At 34.0% G+C, this 17199-nt stretch overlaps 5 protein-coding genes across 5 annotated transcripts; 1 reads left to right on the top strand and 4 right to left on the bottom strand.

Annotated features, from left to right (window-relative positions):
- Positions 1–1399: 1399 nt before the first annotated feature.
- On the bottom strand, positions 1400–5863 carry SDD4 (Sdd4p; the record flags this gene model as incomplete). The annotated part of the gene is made up of 3 exons (XM_020189480.1): positions 1400–2193; positions 2308–3528; positions 5446–5863. Coding segments are annotated over 3 exons (2433 nt in total), but the record flags the coding sequence as incomplete, so codon positions are not given.
- Positions 5864–8558: 2695 nt separating this feature from the next.
- ASCRUDRAFT_36613 (long chain fatty acyl-CoA synthetase) lies at positions 8559–10976 on the bottom strand (the record flags this gene model as incomplete). The annotated part of the gene is made up of 3 exons (XM_020190702.1): positions 8559–8834; positions 8895–9934; positions 9971–10976. 3 exons carry the CDS (start codon positions 10974–10976, stop codon positions 8559–8561), a joined length of 2322 nt encoding a protein of 773 aa, XP_020046220.1.
- Positions 10977–11292: 316 nt separating this feature from the next.
- On the bottom strand, positions 11293–13059 carry ASCRUDRAFT_71398 (ubiquitin-protein ligase SAN1; the record flags this gene model as incomplete). The annotated part of the gene is made up of 1 exon (XM_020191929.1): positions 11293–13059. One exon carries the CDS (start codon positions 13057–13059, stop codon positions 11293–11295), a length of 1767 nt encoding a protein of 588 aa, XP_020046221.1.
- A 555-nt stretch (positions 13060–13614) lies between these two features.
- RNA15 (Rna15p) lies at positions 13615–14373 on the bottom strand (the record flags this gene model as incomplete). The annotated part of the gene is made up of 2 exons (XM_020189849.1): positions 13615–13922; positions 14118–14373. Coding segments are annotated over 2 exons (564 nt in total), but the record flags the coding sequence as incomplete, so codon positions are not given.
- Positions 14374–15635: 1262 nt separating this feature from the next.
- Positions 15636–16993, top strand: ASCRUDRAFT_81788 (kinase-like protein; the record flags this gene model as incomplete). Its single annotated transcript, XM_020194661.1, has 2 exons — positions 15636–16731; positions 16818–16993. 2 exons carry the CDS (start codon positions 15636–15638, stop codon positions 16991–16993), a joined length of 1272 nt encoding a protein of 423 aa, XP_020046223.1.
- Between the last annotated feature and the right edge of the window lie 206 nt (positions 16994–17199).

Below are 17199 nucleotides of genomic sequence, written 5' to 3' on the forward strand. Positions count from 1 at the left end.
CAACTACAAGACCCACATGAATAGACTTAAAATATCCGACCCACTACACTGGCTTCAAAATACTCGACCCATTGGAATGGTCTTAAACCACTGCAACGGATCTTCAAAAAAGAATTTCAAATTGGAAATCGAAACAGATTAAACATTGGGTGAATTTATTCAAAAAATGTTGTCTCTTAATTCATCTTGAAGACTGTGGAAGTTTAAACTGTTAGTTTATGTTGGAAACACTTTGGTTGGATTGATTGAATGTTTTCCAGAACCAAAACGCGATAGTCAATAAAATCTTTAGTCTATATATTGCGCAAATGCCTAGAATCATTCGTCAATCAACTTTGATACTATTTTGGCAAACAATAAAATAAATCAGTTTTTGTAATACTGGTATCAAATCAAATTGAACTTTCAAGTTTTAAATGGATACTTTTATCGAGAATATTGAGATTTGTTTGTTGAAATCAGTTCCATTTGAAATCTGAGAACTTCTGATAACCAATACTTTAAGTCTTTATTTTTGTTTATCAGAGAAAATCTCAACTTTATTCAACAAGAACCTTCAAATGTATTCATTACTTCAAATGTATTCATTATGGCTCATTTTTGAATATTAATATTATTAGTAACCTGTCTTTGATTTTTTTTATTTCAAAAATCCCTAAGACCATAAAAACATTTTTATGATGAATCCCATCAATTTACTCAAAATTATTGTTATTTTTAACCCTTTGGTATACTCATTTTTCATTGAACTAATTTATTTGAGAAAATTCATGAGACTATTTTCCTTTTTTTTATTTTGATTGTTATAAAATTGTTTTTTCTCTTAACTGTAAGATGTTAAGTCATTATTTTTCAGTCATTATGCCTTGCATTGTTTCATAATCTTATAAGAAAAGTTTTATTCATATTCATTTTCCAATACTCTCACTTTATCAAAACTAAGTAGGAGCTTCAAAATTTAACAGTCTTAATCAGCATAGAATAATTTGGCAAAGTTATAATTTTAATCAAACAACTAGAAAAATTAAATCAATAAAAAACAATTGCAGAATCTACAAAAATAACTAAAAATAGTAGAATTGATAACAATCATATTTCTATATTTCTTAATTGTTATAATTATATCAAAAGTATAATATGTTTAATGATTTTAATACACCAAGAACATAACTGGTAAAAAATAATTGTAAATAGGAGAGAAAAAAAATATAAGAAGTTATAATTAATGCAAAACAAAAACAAAGTCATCTAAATTTACATCATCAACAAATTCTAAGGAATCAAAAGTTATGAATAAAATGTAATAACAATAACACTCAAATTCATATTAATCACTTAAAAATCACATCATTCCAAATGCTTATTTAAGTCTTTATCTATACCCGGATTTTCTAATATCATTATACATAAAATCACACTTCACTCTATGTCGGCCTAAACTTCGTTCAGCACAATTTTTTAATAATTTGGAAAACTCTTTAGATAATTCCCAATTTGATTGTGAAAACCCATTTGAAATTAAATTTAACAACCCAACCATATTTTTCTTATCTTTTACTGAATCTAGACACAATGCTTGAGCCTTGCTGATATGAATAAAATGTTTGGAATCAAGTGGTTTTGTACAGTGCAACGAATAACCACATTCATTACTTAGACTGTTTCGAATTCTTCGAAGGTATTCATATCCATCCTCAAGCCCTTCGATTCCATTAATATTATTACTATTAACGATTAAATTATCTTCTTCATCATATAGCTTATTTTCGATTCCTTCTGTTGTAAAATTATATGCCCATATAGTTAATATACAAATAGCCATGGCATTGACTCTTTGCAAAATCGGATCTTCCAATGGCTTGTAGCTATAATCACCCTCATTAAAAACATCTTGTGGTTTCAATAACATTTCAAAGAGATACAAGTATGCATGTAAGACTGATAGTTTACTTTTTATGTTTTTGCACCATATTTCGATTCTTTTCTTAACTGTGTCATAATTGATTGATTTAGATTTAACATTCATTCTTGATGGTGCTCCAGCATAGATAACCAAATCGTAATGATTTGTCGTCATGGTGATATGAGCCAAATGATATGATGGAACCTTACATCTAGTGTCATTTGATAAATAATACTTCGGTATTATTGGCTCAAACGAGCTTCCACTTGTGCCAATTGTTATATTTGTAGCTGTGCTATATGTTTTATCCATCGCACTTGAACCTGTTCCATTGTTATTATTTTTATTTTCGCTGAGATTGTCCAAATTGCAATTTGAGTAATATGTATCATTAATTAAAAGACATGTGTTTGAGTTGCAGCAACCATTAACGTAATCGTGTATAAAATGATCCAAAACTTTTAACAAATTTTCTTTCCATATTTCAACAGTTGAATCCTTATATAAAGAAAACTGTAAATGATCATGCTGCAATTGAGATAATATGGCTAATAATCCGGTCATTAAAACCTTCATGCCAAATGAAGATTTGGATTTAATCTCCTTAGACTTGATGATAGATCCTAGTTCCATGAAGAAAGAAGCATTTTTAAATTTCGGGGGTAGTTGGGTGTTCAAAAATTCTGGATTGTAACCAAAATCATTATCTGTATTAAGATTAAGATTATTGTTGATTTCATGAGAAGATGATTCCCATACTTCATCACTGCAAGGCATGCAAATTCTTATTTGGTGAACCGATAAAATTGGTTGGTGCCCAAATATAATACCATGACTTATATCCATATAAAATGCCATAAAGGCCGCTCTGTTCATAGACTCATATTCAATCCACTTTTTCCATAATTCGTTGGCTTTTAATCTTTTTCTGTCATCATCATCTTCTTCATCCTCAGCTTCACTTGCTGTGCTGCTAGACAACTCGTATTTCTGAGGATCACCACCAAGTGTTCTCGTTCTTCTAAGCAACTGAATCAAAGTTCCATGATGAATATAGCTTCTTTCATGCAATTTTCTTGAAGTCATAAATTTTTCATAGATCTCTAAAAGAATCAAACTTTGGAAAACCCACAATTCTGCTGGGGGACTGAAATCCTCATGGCTGAAAATTAAACCTCTCAACGGCACACATATAAGATCCGCTAAGACTTTGGCATTAACAAATGTTGTTTGACCACCATGAATTGAACCTGGAGTCATTGAACTGTTTAGACTAGAGTTTGCACACTCAGCTTCAACTCCTCTCATATATCCAGCCCCAACCATTATCATGGAAAGCACCAATAGAGGCGAAGAATCTAATGTATTGAAAGAAGGTTTATGCAAGATTGGAAGATATATATGAAAAAGAGACCAATAAGAAACCAAGCATTTTTCCAAATTTTCAATTGTAAAATCAGGATTTTCTTCTAATGGTGGGATTAACTTAAGAAACTTGTTCCTCAAATCTTGATTTATCAACGTTTGAGATGAAGGAGAAGGAAAAATTGGCGAGAATGCAAATAATTCAGTCATCGTTCCAGGCGAAAATTCAAAGGGAAATGAATTTATATTATCAAATATATCTGTTGCATAATTGGTAGCGTTGACACTATTTATGTTATTAAAATTATAACTAATTTGTCGATTCATATTATTTTTATTGTTGGTATTAAATTGCATATTATTTTCCGGATTTCTATTGAAATTATTTATCGAGTTTTTACGCTCAATATTATTATTGTTATTATTAATATTATTGTTGTTATTATTATTGTTATTATTATTAAAACTTTCATTTGTTGTGTTTGTAGAATTGAATTTAATATGTTCTGCACTAACATTATTAACACTTCCATTAGTAGATAAATTATTAAGATTAAAATTATTATTGTTATTGTTATTGTTATTGTTATTGTTATTGTTATTGTTATTATGATTGGAATTATTGCTGAAAAACTGAGACTGTTTTTCGAATATCAGATGAGAATTTGGTTGTGAAATATTGAAATTGCTTAAATTGCTTGATATTGAGATATCTGAGCCATTGGAGATGTTTCCATTGTTCAAATTTTTGTTATTATTAAATTTTTTAAAATCATTATAAGATTCAGATTGAAGAAAAGTATTTCGGCCATTTTGATTTCTTTCTTGAACATTAAAATTATTGTTAGGAAGTGAATTTCTTTGAGAAAACTGCTGAAATTTTTGATTTTTTTGGTTTATATTTTGATAATTATTTTGGTGGTTTAATTGCTGTTGTGGTATATTATTCGATATAGATAATGGGCCATTTAATACATCATGGTTGTGAAATATATAGTTAAAAAAGTTATTATCTACTGGATCAAATCCAGATATTTCATCAGTCAAGACATCTTGATTATTTTGTCTAGTGGGAGGAGTGCGTTTTCCAAATAATGATGGAGGTGGAGGATTAATTTGATTACTTCGTAGGTTTGGATTTGAATAGTCATGATTAATTTGGTTCTGGTTTTGGTTAGTTTTGTTTGGATAACGATTTTGATTTTTGGGAGGAGGAAGTGGAGGAGGTAAGGGAGTATTATAAAACAGAGCCTGTTGCACAGGGCTATTATTTGGAATTTGGTAATGAGAATTATCTTGATTTGATTGATTTTGTGAAGGGTTTTGATCATTTTTGAATTGAAAAGGAGACAGATTATTTAAATTTTGGTTATTTAAGTTCTGGTTATTTGTGCTATTATTAATTTGATTTAAATTCTGATTACTTATTTTATTATTTATGTTATTATTTTGGTTTAAGTCATTTTTACTTATGTTTGAAATGGGGTTAAAATCATTTAAAGTGTTTAGTTTTGCTAAGGTATTTATTTCATTAATATTGATATCATTTGTTATGCTAAAACCGTTTATTTCAGTGTTATTAGAGTTATTCGAATTGTTGTTAGGGTCAATGTTTTGAGAGTCAATCAAATCGTTGTTTATTAATTTATTATAGCTAGGTTTTATTTCAAATTCAGTATTAATGGATGATCTTTTTTCATTTTGGTTTGGTTGAACAAATAGTGGTAAGCCCAATTGAGATGATTCAAATTTTTGGTCATTTGATAAATCATTTGAGATTAAGTTATTATTCAAAAGAGGTATGTTTAAAGAGCTATCATTTGCATTGTCTTTATTAGTGTTGTTGTTGTTGTTATGATTTTGATTTGAAAATATTTTATTGGATAGCGAGGATGAATTTATTGAGTTTGATTTATTCATTGGGATGGGGTTATTCATTGGAACAGCGTTATTGGATGAGGGTTTGATTTTCTTTTTTAAAGAAAGTGAGGTTGAATTTGAAGATAAATTTGAAGCTGAGGTTGAAGTTGAAATTGAAGTTGAAGTTGAATTATTTGAATTATTAACAGAAAAGACAAATTCGATTGGAGCATTCTTTTTACTTTTTTTATTGATATGGATAACTTCATTTTCGATTTTTTCAGTGGAGTTATCGATATTAATGGTATTTTTGGCACCAAAATTGATGTCGTTATCAATTTTCAGAAGATTGTTGATATTGTTCTGGTTATTAGTGTGGGTATTGTGAGTGTTATGGGTGTTGTGAATATTACCCAAGCTGTTTGTCGTGGAGTTTAGATTCAAATTAATTGTGCCCATTCCTTTGTATAGGGAATCTTTATTTTTCATGCTTTCAATTTCTAGATTTTTCTGGTTTTCTTCCTTTTTCAATCTTTCCTTGTGTCTTTTGAGGTGTCTAACTTTGAGATCATTTCTAACAAAAGTTTTTGAACAGTTTTGCCAATGGCAGGTGTAAATGACAGGAGGATTGTGGTTGAGCATATGTCTTGAGCGATGTTCAGATCTTGTAAAGGTTTTTTCGCAGCCAGGATATTCACAGGGGAAATTTCCAGCAGGTCTTTTTTTCCTTTTTTTGTTGTTATTGTTGTTGTTGGTGATATCTTGGTGTGAAAGAGTTTTTTGTGATTGTGTGTTGTTGTTTTGGAGCAAGCTGTTGGGAGGATTGTTGGTGGTGTTGTTCTGGTTGATATCATTTTTAGTTGAAAAACTTTGAAAATTATTGAAAGAATTGAAATTGTTAAAAGAATTGAAATTGTTAAAAGAATTGAAATTGGTATTAAAATTGTCAATATTCATATCAATGGTGTTAGTATTGTTAGTATTGTTGGTGTTATTCTGGTTAATTTGATGATTATTATTTGGATTATTATTTGGATTATTATTTGGATTATTATTATTAATATTATTATTTTTATTATTATTATTATTTATCTCATTGGCAGGATTGTTGTCATTATCATTACTAATACTAATATTAATATTATTTCTGGTTAAACTATTTAATTCATTCATTATTGAAGTATATTAATAGCAGTTAAAAAGAGATCTCAAAAAAAAGAGACCAAAAATAAGATAACAGTTGGTTGAAGAAAGAGAGAGAGAAAAAGAGAGAAAAAAATAAAAAAAAAGGGAAGATTAGAGATTAGAAATTAAAAAAGTATGAGCAATAATATTAATTAATGATTAATTAATGATTAAATAAAATTTTAAATTTAAATTAATCTAAAGATCAAAGGAATTGTCAAAAAAAACCGAAAATTTCCAATTAGACTGCAATTAGATTGCAATTAGATTGCAGATAGTGTTGAAGAATTTTAACGAATTTTAAAGAAATTAATAAAATTCAACAAAGGGTTAGAAAACAAAAAAGGGTAAAGATGAGAGATAAAAAAATTTCAAAATCTCTGTTGAAGATAGAACTTGAAATTTGGTTTGGTGTGTTGAGGTGTTGAGTTGATAATACGGGGGATTGGAGAAGAAACAGACAAGAAAGGGAATCTATAAATTGGGAGAGACTGGATGAGAGAAATTAGATATTGGAGGACTAGATATAAGGTAATTAGTAGAAACTTTCATATTATGATAGATCCAGGCCAATGAAGTATAATAGTTTAATTTGGGGATTGCAGAACTTTATGCGCAGCCAGAGGTTTGTTAGGTTATCACAGCCAGAGATCAGAACCACGAGCACGTCGTCTAGGGACTATGAAATTGGCAGCGACTGCTAGCGACAATAGGTGATTGTTGGGGAGGGAGGTAAGAGAATTAAAGATTAAAGAGTGTAGAGCATCAAAGAGCATTCAGTGGTGAGTATTAAAGAAGTTGGAGTCTGGAGCTGGGGGTAGTCTTAAAGATGGGTCTTAAACAAGAGTATTAAATAAAAGTATCAAACAAGAGTATCAAACTCCCACCGTCGGCACAGCGCCGGCTCCCTGGGCCGCTTCCGTCAAACAACCGCGCGCGTCTGCATGAGCACACGTGTGGCTGACTCAGCACCCTGCACCCACCAACGCCCTGTTTACGTTGGGGAAGCTCCCTGGCGCCACCACCGCTTGGCTCGCTGTTACCTCCGCCGCGCGCTTCTCCAGCTGCCGGCCCAGGTCACGCTCGTCCTAATCAGCACCAATCCGCTCGCAGCGGCCGGCTGCATGTCTTTATCCGCTCCACATCACTGGTCCCAGCCCCCTCCACTGCTCTTCTCCAGTTGCCGATCTCAATGTGTCTTACCCTAATCCCAACCTTCGTTTCCCATCCTATTGAGGAGTATGCTCGTGCTGCAACTCGCCACACTCACTCTTTGTTAGTTAAGCACGTGATCACACGCCACTGCTCTGAGCCCTACCGTGAGCCTCATTACCTATCTGGGCGAGATGTCGTGGTGGGCCCATCCAGATCCACATTGACGATGCTCGCTCACAATATTTCTGCCTCAAATTCATCTTCACGCAACATCACACTGCGATGACCAGGTCTTCGTGTTCCTCATTTTCGTTCACTATCATCCATTTTCTCACTGTAAACCACAAACAAAAAGAAATTCACCTAACAAGTTCTCACTTTTTTCATCACAACAAGGGAGAAAAAAATCTTATAAAAAAGACACAAACTATTTTCTGTCCTCTCATATCAACACATTAATAAAAACCTATTATTGTCCCGCTTTTCTGTATCGGGAGATCTTTCCTAATTTTAATATACACCTACTGATGACTGATGACTGATGATACCAGGTGTGTATTGTTTATTCAAGATTATATCCACTAATATACTGTATTTTTGGGCCAATTTAAAACCACGATATTTTGATTGAAAATCTCGAAAAAATAGTTTTAATAATTGCATTATATCAAGAATTGCCTTTATTTAGATATCTCACTGAAAATCACAATAACCAACGTTACCAATCCACTTGATTTCTATTTAATAATCCCATAAAGTATATCTAAAACTATTGTTTTCTTTTTCCTAAACACAAGTAAATTCTAATCCTATGTTTTTTGTTTTGATTTAATCCTAAATATATTTGAATTAAAAGTTCATTCAAACCAAAAAAAACAAACCAAAAAGTCAATAACATATGCATGTGAGAAGTCCGGTATCCGTATGCATGTTGGTGCAAAAACTTACGCGTCAACATGCATATTCCAAATAAATTTTTCCATAACTAGAAAGGTTGTTTAAATTTTTCATTAATATTTATAAATTTATACATATATATATATAATAAAGAAAAACAAAAACAAAAATTAAATCTCTTTAAAATCAGAGCCTATTTATTATCATCAATTAGAGACCCTTCATTATATAATTTATCAATTGTATCTTTGAAAAATGCATTACAGTTAGACCTTCTAACTTTTAAAGTTGGTGTGACCAAGTTATCCTCTATTGTTAAAGGGTTAATTGCAAACTCAATATTATGAATTTTCTCAAAATTTTGTAACAATCTTTTATTAAGTTGTCTCGATAATTCTTCAACTTGATTATTTAAATACAGAATTACCGGTTTTTTTAATAGCACGTTTTCATTAATCAATTCAATCAACTTGTAATCATCTGCTCTGTTATCATTGCTATCAATCAACTCATTAAATCTTTTAATAACTTGTTCATTATCTTTATTTTCAAAATTATTAACAATTGAAAGATCAATATGTTTATTCAAGATACTTTTCTTAAAATTTTCAACATCAAAACCAAATACTCCAATAAGATAATTCTTTATTGAATTTCCATACACAAATGCTTGTTGAATTATTGGACATGATGAGAGATAAACTGTTTCAATTTTTTCAGGACTGATATATTCTCCTTGAGATAATTTAAACAAATTTTTGATTCTATCAATAATATACAATCTATTACCATTATTTGGATCGATCTTGCAAATATCTCCAGTATGGAAAAATCCATCTTCATCAAATGATTCCAATGTGATCTTTTTATTTTTAAAATATCCTAGGAATATTTGAGGTCCTCTTAGCATTAATTCGCCCTTGGGAATACCATCGGAATCATTGATAGAATAGTTCATATCAGAGACGTCTCTTAGCCTGAATTCCACAGTTAAACCACCAACACCACACGAGCCCGGATTTCTTTCATCTTTACTGATGGTTGCAGCAGCCATTGATTCAGTTAATCCATAACCTTGTCTGAACCCAATTTTGAAAGCTGCTTTTAAAAATTTAACAGTCTCAGAAGCAATGGGAGCTGAACCTGTTACACAAAATTGAATATTATGAAACCCAAACTCATCATGAATTTTTTGGAATATTGAGTCAACATAATCTTTATTGATAAGAGAGAGTTCTTCATTAGTATCATAACTAGACCCAGACCCAGATTGACCTTCGTTGATATCTAATATGTAATTTTCAATTACTTTTGCTTGAGAATCAGGTAAATTATCAATTAATAATTTGATTGAGCTTTCAATTTTAGTGAAAACTCTTGGAACAGCGGTTAAACTAAAAGGCCTTAAAGCTTTTAGATCCTCAATTAGTCTCAGAATCGGATTAGTTGAACTTGGGAATCCAATTGCTCCACCTGAAACTAATTCAAAGGCAGCAAATTGTCTTTCAAAGATATGAGCTAATGGCAAGAATGCTAGTGTTCTTGGTTGGTTTTTAGTATAGTGCTTGGCTTGAATTTCTGTAAGATGCTCAATTCTGTCAACACTTGGTTTACCAATTTGAGTGAACCCCAAAGTAAGACCAGCAGATAAATTCCTTTGAGTTATTTCAACACCCTTGGGAACACCAGTTGTGCCAGAAGTAAAAGAGATTGTATATAAATCATTTGGTTTTGAAGGGATTAATGGTAAAGGGTTTGCCTTTCCAATATTTTCAACTTCGACCAAGTCATATAATTGTAGATTTAAAGATTCAGCCAATTCTTTCAAGGATTGGTCCTCAGCGTTATTGTGATTCAAGGCATCAAATGAAACAATGATTAAAAGATTTTTCAAATCGTGTTCATGAATCTGTTTCAATTGCAAGATTTTCAATATATTCTGACGAGAACAAAAAACAATGGGAGATCGAGTTAAATTTAAGATATAATTCGAGGTCTCAGAACCAAGTGTATCATATAGAGTGGTATTGGGTAAACTGTAAGCTTGACAAGCTAGATCAGTTAGAGCCCATTCTATTCTATTGGATGAGTAAAGAGTTAGTATAAACTCATAATTGAAATCCGAGTGGGAGTAGATATTGGGATCATTTTTGATGAAATTTTGATAGTTTTTGTTGTTTCTAACGATTTTTAGGATACCAGAGCCTAGATTGTTTCTTCTCTGTTTGATTTGATCAAAGGTTTGAAAAGTGTAGTAATCGTTGTGAGAGTTGAGTTGTTGGTTGAACAATCTTTCGCCTAGACAGTTATGGTTAGGCCATAAATTGCTAGCAATTTCAAAAAACTTGAAATAGGTGTCCAAGAAGGGATGCAAGTATGTTAGCAAGTTTGGTTGATCGTTTGGATTTGAGATGTCAAGGTTGACTAGAGATTTTGGTCTATATATCTTTGAATAGTTTTGTCTTTGTGAGTTTGGGATTGCTTCACCATAGTCGATTTGGTCAGTTGGTAAAGGAAACATTGAGTAGAAATCAAGAAACGATTTCTTCTCAGAGGGCGATAAGGTGTAGCCCGAGAACTGGTCAAAAGAATAGTCAGTTAGCTTTGCCATTGTGTAATTGCAAGAAGAGATGGTGATAAGGAAAGCATTTTGGAATCCAAAAGGAAAGAGAGAAAATGTATTTATAGGAAAAATAGGACCGGAGAAAGATGGACGAAATAAAAGTGAGCAGTATTTTTTTCTCCCCACATTTCAAAGGGTGCACAATGAGGTGATTTGAAGAGAATTACAGAGAGTACGTGAGGGTATATAGAAGTGATGCAAGAAAAATGTGTATGAGAGGCCACAAACCTTGGTACAAAACAGAAAAAGAGTAAGAGGAGTAGGAGAAAAACAACAAAAAGAGTAAGAGAATATCTACAAACAGCTAAGAAGACCTGTCCGAGAGATTTACGTTGGAAGCTGAGGGACTGGAGTTTCTTGAAGCTGCTCTGGAATTTTGATTGTTTCTCAAGTAGGGATGAGATCTTGAAGAGGCGTTGTGCCTTAGTCTTTGAGGACCACCCGAGCCAGTAGGAAGAAGAGGACGAGATTGTAAAGAGGTTGTCGTTGAGTTTGAGGTGGGTAGTGTTTCTGCGATTAGAGGATCGTTGGATATTGTGTTGTCGTTGTCTGAATCTGAGGTATCAGAGATATCAGAGGCACTTAAGATATTTAAGGTATTTAAGGTGTTTAGTGTGGGCGAATTAGTGTTAGCGTTGGTGGTGTTGGTGTTGGTGGTATTAGTATTAGTGTTGGTGTTAGTGTTAGTGTTTGTTGGGTTTGATTGAGAGGAATTTGAATTTGGTCCTTGAAGAGAGGAATTGAGGAAAACGAAACTAGGCAGAAGAGATGGTATATTTGATAAGGGTAATTCAAAAGTATCATTATCAAAATTGAGATTTGAATTTTGATTTTGATTTTGATTTTGATTTTGATTTTGATTTTGATTTTGATTTCGAATTCGATTTAAAGATCGTATTATAGGTGGATTTGGATCTAAATAGTGTCTTGGGGGCTGATCTTGACCTAATGAATTATGAGCAAAATGAAGAGGAGGAGCAGAAGGATAATTTGATGGGTTGGTAGGAATTGGGATATCAGGATCATCTATGGTGTGAGCTGGACCAGCCCAGTTTGAAGATATGTAGAAGGCGTTTAAGGGGAAAGTGAGGATTATAAAGTTATTTGATTCGTCTTGATCTGTGTCATTATTTGTAGGAGAATTGGGGATGTTGTTTGTTGATGGATTGTGGTTTGTTGTAAAATCAACTTCTCTACGACAAAGAGGGCAAGTTATATTGTTTTGGAGCCATTTGATTATGCAAGATTTACCAAAGATGTGATCACAACAGGGCATTTTAACTGGGATGTGAGATTTTTTCAAGTTGTTGAATAATTTTTTTCTTTTTTTTTCTTCGAGTTTTGATTTTTTGATAGATAATTCAGTTTGGTGATCGTAGGAGTAGTAGGATCTTGCAGTTGGGTCGGCAGCTAGTGGGATGATTGGTTCATCTTCAGCGAATAAGAAATTTCTGGGAATAGGGAGTGGATCTTGAGAAGAAGAGGTGTTTGTGGTATTGATGTCAGTCATTTCAAAGTCGTTATTGTCTAGTATTGGATCTTGATTTTCTTTTCTATTTTCTTTTTCTTTTTCTTTTTCTTTTTCTTTTTCTTTTTCTTTTTCTTTTTCCTTGTTTTTTTGACTATTCAATTCCTTTTCGTCGTCGGATGAAAACAGGTCAAAGGACTCGAAACAGATGGAGCAATTGTTTGAGGATAGATGCTTTTGCAGGACCGGAATTAATGAGTTGATGGCCTTTTGAGAAGCATGTTTTTTAGCTAAATCTGGGATATCAGCACGAATAACGTTGGAGAAGGAAAAGAGGCTTGATAAAAGCAGATTGACCAAACCGGATCTTGTGTTGCCAGAGAATATTATTCTTGAGGAGTTATTTGGATCTCTGTCTGGCGGATTATTGTCATTGGGTTGGGTGCTGTCGTTGGAGTGGTTGGGGTCGTTCATTGGAGTGACTTCGTAATATGCAGTGTAAGTGATATGGGACACTTGATCATCAAGATTATTGTTATCTTGAGGATTATTATCTTGAGGATTGTTATCGACCGGAGGCTGATTTTGAGGTGGATTAGACATTGTTTAGAACAAATAGAGGGTGGTATGATATGATTTGAGTAGGATAATTAGAGATACGATATGATATAGTATAGTATAGTATAGTATAGTATAATATAGTATAATATAATATAATATAGTAAATATAATATAGTAAATATAATATAGTAAATATAATATAGTATAATATCTATAGTTATAGAATTGTATGGAATGAGATGGAGATAACGAATTAGTAATGTTTGAAGGAGGTGAGTGACAAATGAGAGTTTGTGGCAGTGACCCGGCCTGGCACGTGAAAGTGCGGTAGATAATGGGAGAGAGAAAGGATAATGTGTATTAGGTAATATATTTGGGGGAGCAGGGCCCTGCAGCAGCGGGAACGGGTCACAAGATCAAGTTAGGATAGAGGCCGTCTCTGTAGTTTTGTCGGATCTGAAGCACGTTTGCCCGGTCTGCGCCGTCCGGGAGCTTTGTGATGTCGTCGTCGGAGAGCTGGAGAATCTTCCGGATGATGTCTGTTTCCGAGGGCAGCATCGCTGGTAGGGGCAGGGGCAGCAGTGTGGAGGAGGGTTCGTGGAGGATGGACTCAATCTGCTGGGAGCTGATGTAGCCAAAACTGAGAAGGAGCTCGATGATGGTGTAGGTCAACTGGGGCTTCTTCTGGAGGAGATACTGCATTAGACGAGGACTGCGCTGGGCCATGAGCTGCATGTCATCGAGGATCCGGAGCAAAAGGCCCTCATCGGTGCTGCTGAGAATGGTGGATACTGCTTCGTAGACGTTTTGGTCAGGGTTGAGCTGAACGCCCGGGGGTAAGGGAGGAAACACCTCCTCGATGCTGAGCTGGTCCAACTTGTTTGCGTCGATGGCCTTGTTGACGCCTATTTTCCTCTGGATGCTGTGCATCTCGTAGTCGTCATTGAGCTTTCTTCGCTTCCTGTCCATTTCGTCGTTGAGGCTCATCTTGTGGATGTTGGTGTTGATGCCGCTGTCGCTGTCCATACCGCTGTTGTTATTGCCGTTGTTGTTGTTGTTGCTGTTGCTGTTGCTGTTGCTGTTGCTGTTGTTGATGATACTCGTCTCAAAGCTGAAGTCGCACTTCAAGCTCCTGTTACCAATGGGATAGTTATTCAAATTGCGTACAGCACTCTTTGCTGTCTCCAGGTCCACATATTCGACAAAGGCAAAGCCTTTAGATTTGCCTGTGGTCTTATCAAACATCAACTTAAATTTGCAGACAGGCCCTACGGATTTCACAATCTGTAGGACCTGCTCTTCAGTCTGATCGTAGGGGATAGACCCAATGTATACCACTTTGCCATGCTGTGACATAACTGCAACACTAATCTGGTGTTAATCTGGTGTTAATCTGGATATCTTGTTTTGATACTCTGAACAAAACGAAAAAGAGCGGTCGAAGGAACGTGCCGGGTAAGTGCGCCAGGATTTAACCGTCTGTCGTGTGATATATTGACCGGAAGTAGGCTGTCTCTGCCGGCTAAATCGGCGGGATCAACCAGTCCAACCGAGCTCCGACCGTGAGCCTTCGCAGGCGCTTCTTTCAGCCTCCGCCCGCGTGTGGCTGGTGCGTTTCTGCGGCTGCCTGCGCGGTGCTGTTTTTCTGCAGCTGCCTGCGCCAAACAGCAGAAGAGGCTATATCAGCATCGCTTTGCTGTGGATTTGAGAGGATATATTGCTTTTATCGTATTTTTATTGTTATTGTATTATTGTTATATCAGCATCTACATCTATATTGTTATACTGCTACTGCTACACTGCTACATTTAGCTATATTCCCACTACTTTCCAACTTCACACCCAGCTGCAATCCTCCCATCAATTCCATTCCCATCGTTTTCCTCTTTTGTCTGCACTTCTACTCACTGGTTGGCCCTTTGATTTATTTATAGCTTTTCCTTTAAAAACATTCCTTTCATAACAGTTTCTCTTATTTCTTCTCTTTTCCATCGCATCACATCGATCAATCTAATTATAATTCCAATTAAAACAAAAAAAAACATCAAATAAAAGCATACATTTTATGTTTAAGTCCCTGGATTTTTGACGAAAAAAGAAAAACGTTACCAAGACTTAAACACCTTCAAATCCTTATCATTCTTCACTATTTTCACTATCTTCATTTTCATTATCATTATATTGTCACGCTTCTATATATCATATATCATATATCGTAAATATAATAGAAATATAATATAAATATCTAAATACATAATTACTTATTTTAGATACCAATTATTAATAAACCCATCTTATACCACTTTATTTTCTTTTCTTTTCTTTTCTTTTCTTTCTTTTGTGAAGATTTTAACTCTGTTGTTTCATATTCCAAGTCGTTTCCACCTCCTAATCATCCTTTGCATCCAATTTATATTACTTTATATCCATTCAATTTGATTTGAATAACAATAACAATAACAATAATAATAGTAATAATAATAATAATAATAATAATAATAATAATATCAACAATAATAATATCAACATTAATCACAAATTATTATATACATCCAAAAAATTTATGTCTTTTTTAATACCCTTTTCTCACCTCGTTAACTTCTGATCTCATCTCCAACATGAACCAATATCTAAACAAATACTCCTCTGGCGAAAACATTACTGTGGGCTCCTACAACATATCCATCCTAAACTACCTATCTGAAGGTGGTTTTGCCCACATCTACAAAGTCAAAATCAACTCAATCACCATCCCAAGCTCCAAACACTCCAAATCCAACACAAACTTCAACAGCTCCTCCCACATCAACCCAAATCTCATAAACTCCATCGCCTGTCTCAAAAGAGTCCTAGTAAAGGACGAAGAGGGCCTAAAACAACTCCAAAGCGAAATCGATTACATGAAACTACTATCAAATTCAAACTGCCCCTACATCGTCAACTACATTGATTCCCAAAAATACCTTATCAACCAATCTCAATCACCGTCAAACCCACAATGCCAATTCTTCGTCTTGATGGAACTCTGCTCAAAGAACTCCCTACTAGATCTCATGAACCAACGACTCGTCAACAGACTCACTGAATTCGAAATCTTATCCATCCTTCACGACATCTCTCTAGCTATCACTTGCATGCACCATCTAACAAACCCTCTAATCCACAGAGACATCAAAATCGAAAACGTCCTTATCAACGACCAAAACATCTACAAACTATGCGACTTTGGCTCAACCTGTCCTGTCCTAAGATCCCCCAGAAACAACAGAGAATTCCAAATCCTCAAAAACGACATCTACAAACAAACCACTCCCCAGTACAGATCCCCAGAAATGATCAATCTCTACAAAAACATTCCCATCAACCAAAAATCTGACATCTGGGCCCTAGGCGTCTTTCTCTACAAGCTATGTTTCTACACAACTCCCTTTGAAAACAACTTGAACCCAGAATTCGCCATAGAAAACTCCATCTACTCCATCCCAACCAACTCCTTCTCCTCTGATCTAATCAACCTAATAAAGGCAATGTTACAACTCGATCCCACATCAAGACCAAACATCTACCAAATCGTCATAAAAGTCTGCTCCCTTGTAAATATTAATGTTCCAGATAACGTTTACGATAAAGAGAAAAGAGGCCCTTACGACTTTGATTCCCTATCGTATCCAATTTCAAATAACACCCAATACAACCAATCCTACGAAGATAACAGTGATTCATTCAAAGTATTTCCCAGAAAAAAATCAGAAAATTATGACTCTCAATCCCAAAATCAATACCAAAATTATCAACAACAGAACCAGCAGCAAAAGCAGCAACAAATAAACCAACAGCAAATAAACCAACAGCAAATAAATCAACAGCAAATAAACCAACAGCAAATAAATCAACAGCAAATAAATCAACAACAACAATTGGCCCAATATCAACAAAACTACCTGCCTCCCAAAAATCTTTCTCTTTACGAAAATAACAAATCACACGATTTTTATCAAAATAATCACCGTTCAAATAAAAGTTTGGATTCTTTCTATAATCAAACTCAATCCATTCAAAATCCAATCAATCACTCAACTCAAAACACTTGCCCCTACCCACAACAATTGTTCAACAATGACCATCAAACTATCAATACTAATCCCAATATCATTATCAATAATAACGCCAATAATAGCGCCA

This window comes from Ascoidea rubescens (assembly GCF_001661345.1).
Source record: "Ascoidea rubescens DSM 1968 unplaced genomic scaffold ASCRUscaffold_10, whole genome shotgun sequence".
NCBI lineage: Eukaryota > Fungi > Ascomycota > Saccharomycetes > Ascoideales > Ascoideaceae > Ascoidea > Ascoidea rubescens.